Source organism: Pseudochaenichthys georgianus, unplaced genomic scaffold (genome assembly GCF_902827115.2).
Source record: "Pseudochaenichthys georgianus unplaced genomic scaffold, fPseGeo1.2 scaffold_1059_arrow_ctg1, whole genome shotgun sequence".
Taxonomy (NCBI): Eukaryota; Metazoa; Chordata; class Actinopteri; order Perciformes; family Channichthyidae; genus Pseudochaenichthys; species Pseudochaenichthys georgianus.
Window position 1 is genome coordinate 1 of NW_027262024.1, and position 21,620 is coordinate 21,620.

At 41.1% G+C, this 21,620-nt stretch overlaps 2 protein-coding genes and 1 pseudogene across 2 annotated transcripts; 2 read left to right on the top strand and 1 right to left on the bottom strand.

Annotated features, from left to right (window-relative positions):
- Positions 1-1,531: 1,531 nt before the first annotated feature.
- Positions 1,532-7,751, top strand: LOC117440594 (prostaglandin G/H synthase 1-like; the record flags this gene model as incomplete). The annotated part of the gene is made up of 3 exons (XM_034076829.1): positions 1,532-1,818; positions 2,883-3,030; positions 6,995-7,751. Coding segments are annotated over 3 exons (791 nt in total), but the record flags the coding sequence as incomplete, so codon positions are not given.
- A 2,541-nt stretch (positions 7,752-10,292) lies between these two features.
- LOC117440590 (cold-inducible RNA-binding protein pseudogene) lies at positions 10,293-11,907 on the bottom strand (annotated as a pseudogene).
- A 7,752-nt stretch (positions 11,908-19,659) lies between these two features.
- Positions 19,660-21,058, top strand: LOC117440589 (cold-inducible RNA-binding protein B-like). The gene has a single exon (XM_034076826.2). It carries the CDS (start codon positions 19,796-19,798, stop codon positions 20,387-20,389), a length of 594 nt encoding a protein of 197 aa, XP_033932717.1. The 5' UTR covers positions 19,660-19,795; the 3' UTR covers positions 20,390-21,058.
- The last annotated feature ends 562 nt before the right edge of the window (positions 21,059-21,620 follow it).

Here is a 21,620-nt window from a genome sequence, read left to right on the forward strand (position 1 = left end):
TGAGTTCAACATGTGAGAAGTAGAAAGTACAGGTATTTGGGTTCAACATGTGAGAAGTAGAAAGTACAGGTATTTGTGTTCAACATGTAAGAAGTAGAAAGTACAGGTATTTGAGTTCAACATGTGAGAAGTAGAAAGTACAGGTATTTGTGTTCAACATGTGAGAAGTAGAAAGTACAGGTATTTGAGTTCAACAAGTAAGAAGTAGAAAGTACAGGTATTTGAGTTCAACAAGTAAGAAGTAGAAAGTACAGGTATTTGAGTTCAACAAGTAAGAAGTAGAAAGTACAGGTATTTGTGTTCAACATGAGAGAAGTAGAAAGTACAGGTATTTGAGTTCAACAAGTAAGAAGTAGAAAGTACAGGTATTTGTGTTCAACATGTAAGAAGTAGAAAGTACAGGTATTTGAGTTCAACAAGTAAGAAGTAGAAAGTACAGGTATTTGAGTTCAACACTTAAGAAGTAGAAAGTACAGGTATTTGTGTTCAACATGAGAGAAGTAGAAAGTACAGGTATTTGAGTTCAACAAGTAAGAAGTAGAAAGTACAGGTATTTGTGTTCAACATGTGAGAAGTAGAAAGTACAGGTATTTGTGTTCAACATGTGAGAAGTAGAAAGTACAGGTATTTGGGTTCAACATGTAAGAAGTAGAAAGTACAGGTATTTGTGTTCAACATGTGAGAAGTAGAAAGTACAGGTATTTGGGTTCAACATGTAAGAAGTAGAAAGTACAGGTATTTGTGTTCAACATGTAAGAAGTAGAAAGTACAGGTATTTGTGTTCAACATGTGAGAAGTAGAAAGTACAGGTATTTGTGTTCAACATGTGAGAAGTAGAAAGTACAGGTATTTGGGTTCAACATGTAAGAAGTAGAAAGTACAGGTATTTGTGTTCAACATGTAAGAAGTAGAAAGTACAGGTATTTGGGTTCAACATGTAAGAAGTAGAAAGTACAGGTATTTGAGTTCAACATGTAAGAAGTAGAAAGTACAGGTATTTGAGTTCAACATGTAAGAAGTAGAAAGTACAGGTATTTGAGTTCAACATGTAAGAAGTAGAAAGTACAGGTATTTGGGTTCAACATGTAAGAAGTAGAAAGTACAGGTATTTGTGTTCAACATGTGAGAAGTAGAAAGTACAGGTATTTGGGTTCAACATGTAAGAAGTAGAAAGTACAGGTATTTGAGTTCAACATGTGAGAAGTAGAAAGTACAGGTATTTGAGTTCAACATGTGAGAAGTAGAAAGTACAGGTATTTGAGTTCAACATGTAGGAAGTAGAAAGTACAGGTATTTGGGTTCAACATGTGAGAAGTCAAAGTAAAAAGTTGTCAGAAAAATAAGTAGTGGAGTAAAGTACTGATACCAGAAACAAGTACTTAAGTACAGTAACGAAGTATTTGTCCTCCACTACTTCCCACCTCTGCTCACGAGGTCCTCTAACTGAGTGTGAGCCCGTTGTGTAGATACTAAGTGGAACACAGGACGTGTGTATTGGTTGAATTCTCACCCCGCGTGTGTGCCTCCTCAGGCGAGACGATCCGCATCGTGATCGAGGAGTACGTGCAGCACCTCAGTGGATACCTCCTGCAGCTGAAGTTCGACCCCACGCTGCTCTTCAAGTCTAACTTCCAGTACGGGAACCGCATCTCTCTGGAGTTCACGCAGCTGTACCACTGGCACCCCCTCATGCCCGACAGCTTCCTGATCAGCGGAGACCAGGTGACATACCCCCAGTTCCTCTTCAACACCTCCGTCCTCACACACTACGGCATCGAGAAGCTGGTGGACGCCTTCTCCAGACAGGTGGCCGGACAGGTGACGAAGCGCACACACACCCATCACACCCTTACGTTGCACTGTCGGTAGCTCAGTCGTGGGATAATCTGCATGAAAATGAGTTTTTCTGTACATGTTTTCTGTATTTAAGTAGAATTGTGAGTTCTTAAACTAAGATTTCTGCACACCAAACACGTGTGCAGAAAACAAGCTTATGCAATATGATGTTTTGTTTGTAGATTACTCATCAGTTTATTTATATAGCACGTTTCAACACAAGGTAATTCAAAGTGCTTTACACAGGGTAGCAGAATCACCAGGAAGGGCAAACATTATACTAAACATGAAGATTATATATAGATATGTACTACAGTATATATCAGAGAATATAATGTATGCATATCAATAACTTATACTCAAAATCATTTTTTTTAACAGCCTCCAGATAAATATGTGTATATGTACTACAGTATATGTCTGAGAAAGTCACAATCCTGTGCATGTTATACCCAATAATCCGGAATAAAACATACTTCTTGCAGCACACTGACGTTATTAATTGCAGATTGAAGTGCATGTGTGGAAGGAGGTTATATCTCACATTTTGATTCCTGTTTTATATTGATCATATTTGAATGATTTAAATTAGTCTAAATGAACTCGTAAAACGTAACTCTGTAACTCTCTCTGGATTATCTAATATATCATATTCCAATTGCAATCGAAAGTGAAACATAAACTCGCTCCATTGTGGAGATATTCCCGCGAGAGTGCGGAAAACTTAAATGTATTTATTTATTTCAAATGTGAAATGTTACCAATATACCCACTGACCACTAGGGGGCGCTCGCGGACCACACTTTGAGAAGCACTGGATGGTCTGTCCTTCATATTTTTTCATAACATTATCGTAGGAGAATAAGAGAAACACAAAAAGACTTAGTTCCCCCTTGACAATAAAAGCCTTGAATAAAACGATGTTATCTGTTATTGTGCTGCTCTGCTGGAGGAGTCTGTGACCTCAGATGTTCATTGTCACATCTACACTGTAGCTTTGTACACACGACAATAAAAGCATTGCAACTTGAAACTCTGTCCCGCAGATCGGCGGGGGCCACAACATCCACCCCGTGGTGACCAAAGTGGCCGTGGGGACGATAAAAGAGTCGCGGCTGCTTCGCATGCAGCCCTTCAACGAGTACAGGAAGCGATTCAACCTGAGGCCGTACACTTCCTTCAGACAGTTCTCAGGTGAGAGGACGCGAGGCGACACAAGGGGGCTTTAATGGCATGACCACATTTTCAATCAATCAACAACTTTATTAATCCCGTATTTTTGGAACTTTAAGTATTTTTGGAATTTAAGTATTTTTGGAACTTTAAGTATTTTTGGAACTTTAAGTATTTTTGGAATTTAAGTATTTTTGGAATTTAAGTATCAATCAATCAATCAATCAATCAATCAATCAATCAATCAACAACTTTATTAATCCCACAAGGGGCAATTGGTTGTGAGCAGCAGCGTATGTCATGAACACAGGCAGGAACATTCAAGAAGAACACACACAGATACCCCCGGGGGCACAGGTGTGGATCGTTCCAATTTACACTATGAATAGTTCAAAGCATCACAATAATAATAAATAAATAAATAAATAATCAAGTTACATTTTAAACATAGCATTGCCAAAGCATTCTGCACAAGGCGTTATAACAGAACAGAACAAAAAGAAACATGAATATCAACAATACATGGGGACATACTGTACTGTATATGGCAACTGTGTGTGTGTGTGTGTGTGTGTGTGTGTGTGTGTGTATGTGTGTGTGTGTAAGTGTGTAATAATATATAATATAAATAAAACTCTTATTAATGCCTTATTCTACATGACCTTAATCTCCCAGTACGAGGCCATGAGTTAAGAGTTTCCCCAGTAACCCTCTGATGAGAGCTTATGTATACGTGAGGAAGTTGTTGTACATGAGGGATATGCTCAATATGCAGTACCTCAAGAATAGTACTTCTCCCATGACCTAGTACCGAACAAATGTCGTCTGTTCTTATGTAACGAGACATGAAACCGTCTTAATGTGTTAATCGTGTCAGAATAACTTAAAGTCAGGTATTTCTAACTCAGAGCATGTTCACTATAAGCTAGTGGCTTGGCTCTAAAGCAACGGCTAGTTGATGGGTCCTTAATCCAAAGTGTTGCCTCGCTCGTCTGCCGGCCACCGAGCGTCTTTATTCAGCTTTCCTCATGGATGCAACCGTAGACAGAACAATCAAACATACCTGTGGATAATGCAGAGGCCTCGCCGACCTTCAAACATGCTGGAACATACAGAACACACACACACACACACACACACACACACACACACACACACACACACACACACACACACACACACACACACACACACACACACACACACACACACACACACACACACACACACACACACACACACACACACACACACACACACACACACACACACACACACACGGCTATGGGGGTGTGCCTGCAAGCTAGAGAGCAATGCAATAAAAAGGCAAAACAAAGATGAACTGTAGTGAACTGTAAACATAAAGAAACACACAGGATGCAAGATGTGGGGAAATAAGTCAAAGGCAACTTTATTGTCAATCTCAAAATATGTTTGCACACACAGAAAGATCGACTGTTTCCCAGAGTCCTGAGGTCTAAAAACACACTTTAAAGTCCCATGCACACACACACACACGCACACACACTCGGCGGGATGTTGCGAGGCTGGCTGCTGCGAGGAGCGGGACACTGTGAGCTGGCTCGCTGGTGTGGGGTCTGCGAGACAGCGAGACACCGCGGAACTCAGCCTGAGCACACACACACACTCCCAGCCAGGCTGTGGGTGTGTGTGTGTGTTCGGGCTGGGTTTCGCTGTCTCGCAGACGGCCACTAGGCTCACAGGGAGGGGGGGGGGGAGCTCCAACTAGCCGTGTAGGACAGAGAGTGGACACACAGAGAAGCCGTAGACCTCAACAATGGAGTCATGGTCAGTGGAACTGGACATGACGTGGGACCTCTAAGATGCAAGAACACTGAATACTTTCACACAGAATAACCGTTTACTTCAAGGAAGCAGGATATATATAAAAAAAGGAATATTTTTATTATATAAAAGGGAGTGCACACATGTCCATAGCAGCTGAAAGAGACTACGGGGTCCAACAGGGAGGTTCTGGAGAGCTGGGTTTGAGGGTGAATAGTTTGGGAAAAACCGCTTTTATTTGTGTTGCTAAAAGTCAGATAGGAAGATTATAAACCCGTAAACATACAAAAAAAATCTTTCCACCTTCAAATATCATCCAAAGAAGTTTAACGGTTGTTCCCACATTCCGGCGACGGCCTTCTCGCACGGAGCACTCAGGATCTGATATGTATCGTTAGAGGAGGACACGTTCTGTCTTCTGTCCCTTAGAAGAACGTCCTGCGTTACCGACAACATGACCGTGTCTCAAACTAGTGGCCCAAAAGTCCAGAGAGAGTTTTTCATTTAAGGTCACGAGATCTAGTTCAAGGACGTGAGAACAAGAGGTGCTTTCATACATAACATACAAGCAGTGGACGGCCGTAGTGATCTGAACATAACGTCTCTCGTTCTTTAAAGCTTCATAAACAATTCAAATAAAATCAACTGTAAGATATATATAGATATATGAGATGTAACTCAAGTTAGACGCCGCGTATCACAGCGCTCTGAGATGTGTGGCACACTGTAGAGCACTAACGCATCGCTGCAGCCGGTATGCACGGCTGGTCTGCCTTCGCTAGCTGCACGGAGGCTCAGTCCCTACACGTTCACACACAAAGCCATGTCAGGGAGACGTCCATCCTGCGTCTGCTGCCTGATCTGATCCGCCGACAGTCTGGTTCCAGAACAACATTCAATACCCACCTGTTCAAACTGGCCTTTTCTCTATAATCTGTACCCCGTGTCCTTCTGTGTCCTTCTGTGTCCTTCTGTGTCCTTCTGTGTCCTTCTGTAGTCCACTTCCTGTTGTTTGTCTCGTCTTACCCCGGCTGATACTTCACTAAATCCACTGTTTTAATTTGTACGGTAAAATTGTAAATGTAAATTGTAAATCTGTAACCCTGTAAGGCAGGGGTGTCGAACTCAATGTCATCGCGGGCCACATCAGCATTATGGTTGCACTCAAAGGGCCGGTTGTAACTTTAAGACTATATGAAAATACATATATAAATATATCATATATATCAAATAATGTATTATATTACATCATTGCCTCTGCATTGGATTATCATCGGATAGGGTAATAACTTCATAATTAACTACGTCTGAAAGCAGAGGTCTAGGGCAAGTCTCTTCAGTGCGTATGTCCCAAAATGATTTAAAAAGAAAAGCTAAATTCTGGAGAAAAAAGAAATAAAAGTGACATTTTGAAATAAAAATCTAATTCTGAGAAAAAGGAATTCTATGAAAAAATGCATATTTTGAAGAAAAAAAGGCAAATTCTGAGAAAAAAAGTAATATTTGAGATGCATTGTGGGACATGTAGTTTATGGGCAACGTGCTTCTGTAAAGCGGCATTTAATCGTATAATAAACGTATTACATTCTTTGCAAGCTCTTGCGGGGCCACAGAAAATGAAGTCGCGGGCCGGATGTGGCCCCCGGGCCTTGAGTTTGACACCCCTGCTGTAAGGTGTCCCAAAAGGCGCCCCAAAAATAAATGTATTATTATTATTATCTCACGGAGAACTGTAAGTGGCTGCTGCCTGAGGTCGCATGCTGTGGTTTTATTAAATGGGACTGACTCAGGGAGACAGCTTTTAGACGCGCAGCTCCGCTAACTTGGATCAGTCTGCAAAGCAATGGAAGCTGAGCAATCTGCTTAGATAGATGCCGTCCAATCGGAAGCTGTTGGAACCTGTAAGTGTTACTAAACTGTAAGATGTCCTTTTTGTTTTTCTGTTATGTCTTCATGTGGAACTACTTGAGCAGGTTTCCCTTGAAACAGAGATCATTGGGATTCACATAAATAAATAAAGGTTTGAGATGAAATATCAGAATCAGAAAACCTTCACTCGTCCCTCAGAGGGGAAAGGTACATGTTATATCAGAAAAGACAGAACCTAAGAAGCATGCGCAGACTGCATATTATTATTATATTAGAGCGAGATCTAACTCTGCCATACTTGTGTTTGCAGCTAACGAGGAGATAGCCCTCGAGCTGGAGGAACTCTACGGGGACATCGACGCTCTGGAGTTTTACCCCGGCTTGATGTTGGAGCAAACTCGCCCGGGGGCCCTCTTTGGGGAGAGCATGGTGGAGATGGGGGCCCCCTTCTCCCTGAAAGGCCTCCTGGGAAACCCCATATGTTCTCCGGTGTACTGGAAGCCCAGCACCTTCGGGGGCCGCGTGGGCTTCGACATAGTGAACTCTGCCACGCTGAAGAAGCTGGTGTGTCTGAACACCAGGACGTGTCCTTACGTGGCGTTCAGAATACCTGCGGAGGAGACGGAACCTGAAGGGGACAGCAAAGAGAGGACTGATGAGCTATGACTCCGAGAAGACTCCTGATGAGCAAGAGGAACATCCAGGTGTTCATTTAGAGGCTGCTGCGAGACACTTTTTAAATGAAGCTATGATTAGAATAGTTTCACCGCTTCACATCAGAACGAGGTTTATCACCAGGTGGGTTCACACGCACGAGGAATTTGACTTGGGGCATGCATGAGAGCCGGCTGTGGCTCCATTTCAGATCAATAAAGTTGCTGAAAAGGCTATTATTGAGGATGTTTAGTCAACTTTAACCAAAGGCAGGACGCCATGGTCAGAGGTCTGAAGCTCGCTCACCCTGTCTCCACATACACCAGGTGCCCCACATACAATAACACACGTGCACGACTGCCTGAAGTGTCAGGACATGGGGAAAACAACAACAATAAACAACAGTGCTCGTACTCAGCCGTTCTCTCTCTACACTTCTCATTTCACTCGTTGCTGCTTAGCTCGTTTTTATTCACTCACCATCACATAAATAAACGGTCGAGTCAAAGCGGGAAAACCTCCAGGATCGACTGCGTTCTGCGCGGGGAAATTAGCGTGTGTCCCATAAAAAAGCGGTGGAAATATTCAAAATAAATCGTGCACTTCGGCTTCTTCTACAACGGCCTTTTTAAGGTGGCTGAAGTATATTTTGCACCCACCCCCACCCACAGGACGGAGCTCCACTATGACACACTGAACCCCTCCACACACACATTAGAGCAGGGCTGTCAAACTCAATTTCATCGCGGGCCACATTAGCATTATGGTTGCACTCAAAGGGCCGGTTGTAACTTTAAGACTACTGTATATAAATATACATATATCAAAAATGAAATGAAAATAACTTCATAAATAACTACGTCTGAAAGCAGAGGTCTAGGGCAAATCATTGAAAGCAAACATTCCACAATTACATCAACACTTTTGAAAGAACATCCATAACATCGGTTTGCAACTTATATATATATCAATATTCCAATTACTTGTATATAGACTATTCTGCACAATTTCTATTATATTCTATTTTATTTTATTTACTTGCACTATTATCTGTTCTATTGTGCTGCACTGTTGGTGTGACCAAAGATTTTCATTGTCATAACTACACTGTAGCTATGTACATATGACAATAAAAGCCTTGCATCTTGAATTGTATATTATATTCTTTGCAAGCTCTTGCGGGCCACATCAAATTAAGTCGCGGGCCGGATTTGGCCCCCAGGCCTTGAGTTTGACACCCCTGCATTATAGGATATAAATATTATTTCTGTCCATGCCTGAAGTCCAGTCAAAGTGAATGTCGTTTTATTTTCCAAAGAAGTGAAGCTATTTGAAGATGGTGTGGATTTTGAATTCATTGTCCTGAACTTCTCCACGTTGCCATCTGCACCCGGCTGCCGTCCCGTGGCTCCTTTGTCACTCAAAGCTGAATGCTAATACATACTTAATATATGCGGGGCGTTCAACCAACTTTAAACATTTAGATAAGACCACACGGAGACGAAGACGGACCGTAGACGTTGGCAAAAAAGTCTTCCGTCCACTCGGGAAACGTGTCCGTCCACAGGAGACCGCTCGACCCGCTGGAGTGCTTATCCTGGAAGTGAAACACGGAGAAACATTATTAATGCTAGTGATCAAAAATATATCAAAATATATCACATAGAAAAAGCGCTGGTGAGTGGCCTCGTTTAACCTTCGAGAAGATATGTTACCACGTCATGCATCCCATAAAACGAATACTAACGAAACAACTCAAATAACATGTACCATGTTACAACAATAGACGCAATCAGAACCAAACAATGGTTCCCCTCCGACTAAGATCGCTTCCTTGATCCACTCGGATGACATGTGCTTTTCAATTTGCTATCATTGTGCCTTTCGTTTTAGTTACGGTGGTTTTATTTGCTTATTTACATGAGCTTTGAATTTGAGTCGACGAGTTTAACCTTTGAAAAGATGCATTTTACCGCCGCATGCGAGACTACTTTTTGAAAGGCTGAAGAAAAACTCACCAGATGATGTTTACCATTTTACTACGAGAGGTTTTAAAGCACCAAAGAATGGGTACAAATACTCAGTGGGCCAAAATAAAAAAATGGGTGCTCGTGGAGGGCCGGACTGGTTCAATGTTTATAGCAGAACGTATTGAAATGAACTTATTGCACATTTTAAACCTGGAACTAACGAAGCTTAAACTATTGCCTATAAAAACATTAAATAATCAGCTGCATTCATTTCTCACGGCTCTATCTGCAGCTTCTCCAGAGTCACTTCTGATGAGTACATTTCCCCACAGGCCAACAACAGCTCCAACAAAACTATTCCCTCAGAGAGAAACCCAAACATGCCCTGCTGTCGTGAGAGAAAGTGCAGAAGGAAGCATCCTTTGAAGTCAGGTTGCTGCTCTGAGATGCTAGCTCAGACACTTGGCATCTCATCAGGGTGCAAGGTCATCAATGTTTGGGGTCAGGCTCTGAGCGGAGGAGACCCTCAGGATGGAGGGAAGGTGCAATATACCGGCGGGCCAGATCTAATAGGAATTAGAAATTATCCTGCGGGCCGAAATTAAATCCACCACGGCCCTGATTTGGCCCCCGGGCCTTGAGTTTGACACATGTGGTTGAAGGAACATATCCACTCTCAGCTGCCATGTGTACCTTATTTTTAAATTGCTTGTTAGGAGAGCTTTGCTAGCAGCGGTTGTAGAAGAGAAAAGTGTATTTTAATTAAATAACTGAATTTGAGTTGACTATGAGGAGAATGTTGAACTGTTAATTCCCATTATTTTTGCATTTTACTGTTCATGCTATAAGACATTTAGCTTAGGGTAAAGCACCTTATTTGTAATTTACTATTAAATATATTTGTTTTGAATAATTAAGAGTGCATTTTAATTGTTGAACCTATGAATTTAAGTAAATATAAGAAAAGACTGAGGATTTAGGAGGTCTTAGTATAGAGTATCTTTATTTTTTTCCACAGTATGTTAAATAGGCTCAATGAAGCCAAACTGACAAAGAAATTAAAAAACGGTCGATCATACAAAGAACATAAAGTACAAAACCGATCCCGGTTGAGCTATCACTGGGGAAACGAAGTTACATTTTCGATCACTTAAAAACAAGATTAGTCCATTTTACAGCACATAAAAAATGCAGATGAGCAGAGCACAGAGAAAAGGACAGATTGTTGCACGTTGCCGGATGCAATTTCAGGAACAGTCTTTTCGGATGTGTGGTACAGTCTGGAAAAAAGGAGGAGGCGGCGTAACCGGGAATTTAGCATCAAATTCCCAAAAGTCTGTTTCTAAGCTTCATCGGAAATCCTTCCCCTCAGTTTAAAACCCGGCAAGAGGTAGTCGGCCTTAGAGACTACCAGAGAGAGGGGAATTCAGCAAAAAGGATAAACGAACAACTTTCTTCGGGCGTCTCAATACGAATAGAACAAAAAAAAAAAAAGGGAATCAGGAATCACGTGCAATGTCTATTAGCATAGCTAGCGGGAAGCCACGTGGCGAGCCATTGTTCGGTCCGCACAATGTGGACTTTCACAGAACCATTCAGATTACACAGATGCATTTTTTTAGCTTAACAAATGACCTTTTATTTTCCAAATTGAGCTAAAAGACTCTGTAACGTCTTATATCGTAACGGTTTTTGTTAAGGAATGTAAAAAAACACTTCATGGCTATATTCGTTTGTGCTAAGATGCTCGAGCTAATACAACATAACTACAAAACTAAGGTCAGCATAAAACACGTGGACATTTTTTTTCTTCATCTGGAGGAGCCATCTTTGAAATACAGCCGGACTGAAGTGATGATCTTGATACATGGGGGGAGGGGGAGGATGCTTTATTCGTATCCTTCACGGTAAGATGGTCGCTCGTATCCGCCGCCCTGGCCTCTGTTTTCTCTGTAGCCTCCTCCTCCTCCTCCACCTCCTGAGTATCCGCCGCTGCCCCCACCGCCAGATCTGTACTGACCACCACCTCCCCCACCCGAACGACCCTCGGATCCGTAGCTTGATCTGTCACCATAGCTTCTTTCTCCTCCACCGCCGCCATAGCTCCTCTCACCGCCGCCGTATCCACCACCTCTCCCCCGACCGAATCCGCCTCTTGAACCTCCGCGAGCGCCGCCGCCTCCACCGAATCCTCCCCTAGGACGACCGCCTTTTCCTGCCTCGTCGACGCGGATTGACCGGCCATCGAGGGTGGTTCCGTTCATGCCGTCCATTGCGTCTTTGGCATCCTCGGCGTTGTCGTACTTCACGAAGCCGAAACCGCGGGAATTCCCGGTCTCTTTGTCTCTGATCACGTCCACCTTCTCGATGGTTCCATACTTGGAGAAGGCCGAAGCCAGAGATTCCTCGTTGGTGTCGAAGCTTAGGCCGCCGATGAAGAGTTTACCTTCGTCCGACATGTTATTTAAGTCGTTTTGAGCTTTTCAGTAGTAGGAGACTATTGAATCTGATCAGCAGGCGCTGCAGGAGGAGGCACGGGCGCTGGTCGTGGAGACGGCTCAGGACTGATTCGCGTGAAAAAAATCGAGAATTTCGCGACGAAATGAAACGGGCAATATCCGGTGACGGTATCACGTGGTTTCCGCCCAGTGTAAACCCTGTCTCTATCTGAGAAAAAGCCGGATTTAAATTATAATGTGAGATGGCACTGTTATGTTAAAGAGGTACGGGGGGTTTCATAGGACTTAAGGTGTTATTTCTCAGTTTTTTTTCATTTAATGTTATTGTGAGGGCTTTAGAATGTGAACTATGAGTATTGTCTGGTCGTCACTTGGCAACAGAAAGGTGGCGGTAATGCGCCATTCAGCTGCATGCAAACAACCATACAACTCGAGAAAGAAGAAGAATAAGCACTGCGATAAGTGAACGTGAACACGTGTTTATAACAGACTGTTTCCAACAATACTCACAAAATGAATCATATTTCACATGACACATGTCTTCCATACACTGTGGCATTAACATGGCATTTTTTAGACGGATAAATCAGGGGAAAAGGGTCTTTGTTTGAGACAAGTGTGTTTTATCGACAAACTCTCGCGAGATTTGATAACAAAGCCATTACGTTCGTCAAATTGTGTCGACATTTTAAATCTAACGTTGCCCAACGTTTACAAAAACGCCCTTGCTTACTGCCTTTTGTATTGTACACATGTTTTTTTTTATCTTCCTTGATATATTAATTTAGTTATTTACGATACAAATACATTAGACTGAGCTCACAGGAGATCTTTGCTTGTTTTACCATCATGGTCTATTGAATTACATTGTCACGGGGCCATCTAGTGTTGAAATTAGGAACTGCATAGTAACACAACATGAACATAACATCGTATTTTATCATGATATGAACTCGAAACTGTTCAAATCACGGGCACACATACGCATTTAAAAAAAGGGGGGGGGGATACAAATAATAGGTGACATACATTCGAATACAAATTATGCATAAACAGTTTGTTGCATTTGTATTCATTTAATTTCCAAGGTTTAATGTCACAACGTCACAACTACAGAATATGAACTAATCAATTCATCCAGATATATTTTTAACGTGGTGCCATATTGCTGTAGTTCTTGGTTGAAGTGTCCGGTTTTTTCTTATGGAGTCTTTTCTTATGGATGGATTTTGTGTTTATCACAAATACAAAAATGGTTTAATCTCCTAATTCACAGAAAATAGAAGGATACTCCAATCTCTTCTAAGGTATTTGTTTCATTGTATATTATTTATGTTTAGCTATTCCTACGTCAGTAGAATGAACCCATGGACGTAAGCCTTACGTGCTCACAGTAAAGTAAATGTTTACAGCACGGTCACTTCAGAAAATGATCCTATTTATCACATACGATACTTTAAAATACAGCTTTTAATCGCAATAAAGCCGTAATGAGCTGTGCATCTCAACATCTTGACTGGATGTGGTCTGGTTGATATAATCGATACTAATGTAACAATGAAGTGCAAATATCAGCGTGTTTGGAAATATATGTTTCGAATAATTAGTAAACTAACATATATTCCATATTCGACAACACTTATTGTTCACTCGGTTTCGGGAATGTTTACACAATACCACAGTTAATGGAAACATCGCGAATCTTGGGATTCATCTTTATTTTATTGTCTTGCGCTTGCAATTGAAATGTCCGACATTTTGTTGGACTTTGAAGGCATCATACTTCATGCACCAAACAGTGGTACTACATTTTACATTGGGGAAAGAGACGTCTGTAAATCAGCGTATGATTGAGTTTGAGCTTAATAAACTAGCCAGCACTAACACTTGTATTGCCTACATTTAAATCGTTAGGGGCTACAAGTTGTAAAATGCGTTAAGATTGAATCCAGAGGTTTTTTCTCTCTCTCCATTCACTGAACTGAGACGGAGATCGGAGGCGGGGCTTAAGGGAACACTCCAATGCGCCTGCCCAGTAAGCATGATCCGGGTACTTTATCCTACAGTCGCTCCATTTTGGGCTTCGAGAATGCATTCGCCATTTGTTCTATGAATTGATGTATTACAGAATCACGACCAACCGGTTTTTTAGGTATTCATAAAACAAGTAGAAACGGGATTTTCTTTCGATGTTTCAATCCCTCAATGTTTACTTTTCATTGGTGGGTATTGCTCTAAACTTGTCTTTTGTTTGATTAGCTGAGCTGCTGCTAACTAAACCGTGAAGTTATTGTCAGTTAGCAGTTAGGATGCTAGTCTAGTGGCAACAATAATGTAGCAGCAGTTTGTGAATGTCATGCACATCATGCTAAAACACACCTTTAGATGTGTCCTACCTGTTTTTGTACGCAGTAGTCATGACTGAGCAGGTGGTGGTGTATTACTTTAACTGTTTCCAAATGAAGAATTGTCCAGAGGGAAGTCCTCCTCTCACTTCCGTCTTCACAACAACACTGTGGTCCTGTGACAGATCCAGTGACAGTATGGGCGGTTCTACTGTTCAACATATATTTAACTTATCCTATCCTTCCTAAAGCCAAACAAGTGACATGTAATGTGCTACTACTCATCTACCTTCATTACCAGTGATAATTATACCACAATACCACTTTACCTCAGCCACAATGCAGAGTCTATGCATTACATTAATGCACACAATGTACAACAATATCGTTTTTTAAATTATTTTGTATTATTACTGCCAACTTGTATTCCTTCTTAGTCCATTCCATTGCAATGTAAATACTGTTATATTTTACTATGTTTTATTATTATTTTAAATATTTTTCTAGTTCTCTACCTGTGTTGTTTAATCTTTGTTTTACTTTTATGTATGCACCTGCACCACGACACCAAGTCAAATGTGTTTACCTACCTGGAAATAAACGTGTTTGTCTGAAAGATATTGCAATCATTAGCCTTTGATCATTTGATTTCCTTACTTGCATGAGATGTTCTTTTGACTTTTTATTTTACAGACAGTGTCGACACCTGAGTCTTAATTCATACTCAAGAGTGATTCGGTCCTTCTGAAGTATGGCAGTGTATATTCTTAATTTGAGTCTGTGAAATAGATCATTTTCATTGTGGAACCATCTCACGCTGTCATATACTTATGGTTTATTCATTTTGTGTTTAACTTTGTTAAGCCTGCTATAATCTTGAGTTCATCCTCCTTCTTTTAACTTTTAATGTATTTTAAGTGATGTTGTTGAATGTATTCCTTTAGGCCCTAATATTTGATATGTATCCATCCAGCCACTTCTTACATGTAAGATTTAATTTGGATAACAATTCATGTGGAAAGATATTGAGACTGGAGAACATACAGTCTCTAATATATGTTGGCTCGTGTTTCAGAGCTGGCTTCAATGTAATGTAATTCTATTTTATCATGTTTTATCAAACCACTGCGCTTTGAAATAAAATGTATTATTATTATTATTATTAATAATTATTACACCTTATAACTGTGATGTCGATTAAAGCCACATTACTTATGAAGATAGATAGATGGACACACATGCAGAGCACACAGGGACATCTGTTCTCTGCTTTTAACCCATCCTAGTGCCAGGAGTCTATACTAGGAGCAGTGGGCAGCTATTGTACAGCGCCCGGGGAGCAATGGGAGTGAGGGGGGAAGGGGGGTGTCCGGTGCCTTGCTCAAGGGCACCACGGCAGGGCAGAAGGTGAACTGGGACCTCTCCAAGTAGCAGTTCACACCCAATATTTAGGTCGGGGACTTGAACCGGCGAGCCTACAGCTCCCAGTCCAAGCCCCTACCGACTGAGCCGCTGCCGGACGAGCCCTGCATTTGACCCATCCTAGTGTTAGGAGCCGTGAGCAGCCATTAGGTCGGCGCTCGAGGAGCAGTGTAGGGACAGCGCCTTGCTCAGGGGCACCTCGGTAGTCACTTCCGAGACTAGGATGACAGAAGGATAACAACGTGGACTTTCTGTTAAACAATTTGATTTTGTTGAATAGATGTTTTATAAATAAATGTAAATATTTGAAAGCTAAACCTCATATCAACGGATGGAAAAATGAACTCAATGTTTTTGCAAAATCGCTCCAATCCATGAGACAAAAACGCCCAGAAACGTTCTCATTATTGGACTTATTCGTGTTGCTTGAATAGGACCCGCACATGTTCGTAAAGCAAAAACATTGCATGTTCTGATTAAACACAGTCTGAGGAAGAGTTGAGAGTTTTCCACTTTCTTAAACAATTATTTCCACATCATGAAAAGGTAGATGGACTTATATATTGCTTTATCCAGTCTTTACGACCCCTCAAAGCGCTTTACATACATGTCATTCACACGGAGCAGTGTACCTACTCTTTGAACTAACATTCACACACATCGGGAGCAACTCAGGGTTCAGTATCTCGCCCAAGGATACATCGACATGTTGACTGCACGGGCTGGGATCGAACCCACAACCTGCTGGTTGAAAGACGACCGCACTCCCTCACAGCCACAGTCGTGTATAACTGATGGGTTTTTTCATGTTTACATACTGGGGACATTGTGAGAAAGCGACATTTGAGTATAAAATGAAAAGGTGGAATTGTATAATATGTTAAAAACCGGTCGTTTAGTCAACATGGGAAAGCATCATTAGGTCATTACCAATCATGTTAATGCATTATTTCAGGATGACCATATTTTGGTACTTTCATACTTCACTTTGACCTCATCTTATCTCAACAAAGCCCAACAAAGTCATGTTGAATAATTCATATTTAAATATCCCTGAGGTTCAAACATAGCAGAATATTTGTTGATTTGTGTTGATATCCTGTGTCTACCTTATTCTCTTAAAACCTCCAACAATATCCGTCTCATGAAGAGAATATTACGAAAACATGCATTCTTGTACTCAGGAGGGTACAGAGGTTTACTCACAAAGTACACAGTAAAAGTACTTCATAGTACTCGTTGGAGTAGTATTACTAGCCAACAGTCTCATGAAGAATTGATGGCAAACAATATGTTGTATCCCTCATCAAAGATGGGAGAATTAGCTCGTATGGGGACTGCCAGAGGATTACTCACAAAGTACACAGTAAAAGTATTTCATAGTATTTGTGATAGTTGACTAATTCCAACTGATTCCAACTATATCAGTCTGAGGAACTTATGGCAGTATATATGTTTAACTATATCAGTCTGAGGAACTTATGGCAGTATATATGTTTAACTATATCAGTCTGAGGAACTTATGGCAGTATATATGTTTAACTATATCAGTCTGAGGAACTTATGGCAGTATATATGTTTATCCCTCATCAAAGATAGCAGAGGTAGCTTGTTTTTGTACTTAGACAGAGGATTACTGAAAAAGTACACAGTAAAAGTACTTCAATGTGTGTTTGGAAGTAGTCTAACCGGTCCAACAGTATCAGTCTCATTAAGAATGGATGGCAAATAGCTTGTTTGTACTCAAAGGGGGACTTTGACAGAGGATTACTCAAAAAGTACACAGTAAAAGTGCTTCATTGTTTTGTTGGTAGTATTCTAACTAGTACTGAGTGCAACAGTATCAGTCTCATGAAGAACTTTTGGTCAAACATTTGTGTATCCCTCGTCAAAAGTAGCAGGAGTGTGTCTTATTTCTGAACAGCTCAAACATGGGGGCACACTAGCCAATCAGAAGCAAGCAGGCACTGGAGACCCACCCACCAATGAAAAGGAAACATTGAGAGAAACAACAAAAGCACATCCCGTTTCTACTTGTTTTACTAATACCTACACAAAACTAACGGTGAAAAGGTACCTTGGTCGTGATTCTACAATACATCAATTCATAGAACAAATGGCGAATGCTTTCTCGAAGCCCAAAATGGAGCAACTGTAGGATAAAGTACCCGGATCATGCTTACTGGGCATGCGCATTGGAGTTTTCCCTTAAGCCCCGCCTCCGATCTCCGGCTCTCTGCTCAATTCAACGAGGGGGAAAAAACTCTGGATTCAGTTTTTAACGCATTTTACAACTTTTAGCCTTTAACTATTTAAATGTAGGCAACACAAGTGTTATCGCTGGGTATTTTATTAAGCCCAAACTAAATCATACGCTGATTTACAGACGTGTCTTTCCCCAATGTAAGATGTAGTACCACTGTTTGGTGCATTAAGTATGATGCCTTCAATGTCCAACAAAATGTCGTAAATTTCATTTGCAAGACAAAGACAATAAGATAAAGACAACAAGATTCGCGATGTTTCCATTAACTGTGGTATTGTGTAAACATTCCAGAAACCGAGTGAACAATAAGTGCTGCTGAATCTGGAATATATGTTAGTTTACTAATTCTTCGAAACACATATGTCCAAACATGCTGATATTTGCACTTCATTGTTACATTAGTATCGATTATATCAACCATGCCACATCCAGTCAAGATGTTGAGATGCACAGCTCATTACGGCTTTATTGCGATTAAAAGCTGTATTTTAAAGTACACAGCTGTGGTAAATAGGGTCATTTTATGAAGTGACCGTGCTGTAAAGTTCTACTTTACTGTGAGCACATAAAGGCAACACGTCCATGGGTTCATTCTACTGACGTAGGAAAAGCTGGATGTTGCTGGAATCGTTATTATGCAAAGATTTAAAGATTTTATATATATATATATATATATATTAACATAAATGATATACAATTAAACAAATACCTTAGAAGAGATTGGATTATCCTTGTATTTACTGTGAATTAGGAGATTAAACAATTTTTGTATTTGTGATAAACAAAAAATCTATCCATAAGAAAATACTCCAAAATAAAACCGGACACTTCAACCAAGAACTACAACAATATGGCAGCAAGTTAAAAATCTAACTCTGGATTAATTGAGTGGTTCATATTCTGTAGTTGTGACATTAAACCCTTGAAGTTAAATGAATAAAAAATGCAATACAAATGAACTGTTTATGCATCATTTTTATTCGAATGTATGTCACCTATTATCTGTATTTTCCCCTTTTTTTAAATGTGTATGTGTGCCCGTGATTTGAACAGTTTCGAGTTTATATCATGATAAAATATGATGTTATGTTCATGTATATTTAAATACTTTATATAAGTGTTAGGCTACTATGCAGTTCCTAATCTCAACACTTGATGCCCCCGTGAAAGACAGGCAAAGATCATTTCCTGTCTAATGTATTTATATTGTAAATAACTAAATTAATATATCAGGGAAGATAACAAACATGCCTACAATACAAAAGGCAGAAAGCAAGGGCGTTTTTGTAAACGTTGGGTAACGTTAGATTTAAAATGTCAACACAGTTCGACGGCTTTGTTATGAAATCTCGCGAGAGCTGGTCGATAAGACACATTTGCCTCGAACAAAGACCCTTTTCCCCTGATTTATCCGTCTAAAAAATACCATGTTAATGCCACAGTATATGGAAAATATGTGTCATGTGAAATATGATTCATTTTGTGAGTATTGTTGGAAACAGTCTGCTATAAACACGTATTCACGTTCACTCCTCACAGGGCTTCTTCTTCTTCTTTCTCGAGTTGTATGGCTGTTTGCATCCATCTTAATGGCGCATTACCGCCACCTGTCTGTTGCCAAGTGAGGACCAGACTATTCTCATAGTTCACATTCTAAAGCCCTCACAATAACATTAAATGGATAAAAAACAGAGAAATAACACCGTAAATCCTATGAAAACCTCCCCGTACCTCTTTAACATAACAGTGCCATCTCACATTATAATTTAAATACCGCTTTTTCGCAGAAAGAGGCGGGGCTTGCAATGGGCGGAACCCACGTGGTACCGTCACCGGATATTGCCTCTCAGTGCGGCCTTAAAGATCCATGCGCCTGTTCCATGCGGTCATTTCTAAGCCGTCTGTACGACCAGCACCCGTGCCTCCTCCTGCAGCGCCTGCTCTTCAGATTCAATAGTCTCCTACTACTGAAAAGCCCAAAACGACTTAAACAACATGTCGGACGAAGGTAAACTCTTCATCGGCGGTCTCAGCTTCGACACCAACGAAGAATCTCTGTCTGCGGCCTTCTCCAAGTATGGAACCATCGAGAAGGTGGACGTGATCAGAGACAGAGAGACCGGGAATTCCCGCGGTTTCGGCTTCGTGAAGTACGACAACGCCGAGGATGCCAAAGACGCAATGGACGGCATGAACGGAACCTCCCTCGATGGCCGGTCAATCCGCGTCGACGAGGCAGGAAAAGGCGGTGGTCCTAGGGGTGGCGGCAGCGGCGGATCAAGAGGCCGCGGAAGAGGCGGATATGGCGGTGATAGAAGCTATGGCGGCGGCGGAGGAGGAGGAGATAGAAGCTATGGCGGAGGAGACAGGAGCTATAGCGGAGGAGACAGAAGCTATAGCGGAGGAGGAGGTGGAGGAGACAGAAGCTATGGCGAAAGATCAAGCTACGACAGTCGTTCCGGTGGTGGCGGCAGCGGCGGTGGCTACAGATCCGGCGGCGGCGGCAGCGGATACTCACGAGGTAGTGGAGGCGGCGGAGGCGGTGGCTACAGAGACAACAGAGGCAGTCGCGATGGCGGATACGAATAAAGCATTCTTCCCGCTGGCTTAAAAACAGTGGTTTAAATATAATTGTGTTGATATGGACTAAGTAAAAGTTGTGTTTTCCCAGCAAGCTCCATTCACAGTGACAGAGCGCCATAATACTTTGACTTTGATTTGATTTTGATAATAAACAGCCTCAGGCCTTGTGAGTCACACATGAAATAGGTGAGTGTTTTTTTATTGTTATCCGGGTAGCCATTGCAAGAAGGTGAAATCGTCGCCTAGTGACACAAAGGACTCCAGATAAACTCTTAACATGCTCTTTGATCCTGTTTCAACATGTTCTACTTACCTCTGCTTTTTGAGAGAAAACTTGCATAATGTCTGATCGAGAGGTAGATAGTTAGGATCTGAAAGGAGAGCAAAACAGTCACTGTTTCACAATATTCTGTGGAACCATTTAGCTAAATCCTTCAGTCAATTTCACGGAAATATACATTTATTTTTATTTTAACCCAGACCATGTAACTAGATAGTGTATTTTGCCTGGGATATTTGTTGCAGGGTAAAATTGTCAATTTCCAGTTACAGTATGTCTAAATAAATCCACAATCATCCTAAATCCTGCAATGATATCAACTGCTGTTCCCAGTCAGTGTAGAGTAAGTCCACACTGACTCTGTATGTGATCATAATAAAAGGTTTACAATTTAATATTGAGTTTTCTTTTGGGGGGGATTTTTAAATCTTGAGTGATGGGGTTGTATGTAAAACCCTCTCAGAGAAATGTGTAACTTCTGAGATTTGACTATAAAAATATTTAATTTGAGTAACACCTTACGTCTGCATTATGACGAAGCTCATTTAGAGCCGTAAATAAGTTTTATTAATAATTCTGACTAATCATGATCAAACCTCATAGAAAAAAAGCCAACATCTTTAGAGTTTAAGGAACAGTAGGCCTACATTTAATTAAAACAGTTTCAATTTTTTCAGTGCACAATTTGTAGTGTCATGGCGGCGGTAGTCCGTGGCTGCTGCTGCCTCAGAAAAATTCCTCGCTAAATGTAGGCAATTAATTTATTCATAATATAAATCTCTTTTTTTTTTTACTATTGACATTTCCATAGTTCGTGTAAAACGTTTTAATTCCTTTTGCTTTGAAATAAAAGTTGTGGCTCATCGGACCTTTGTGAGAGAAAGTCTCTAATATCCGAGTGCAAGTGAATGCAGCACAAGACGCGATCTTGTAACCCCTCCCCCGGTCCTGGCGCGA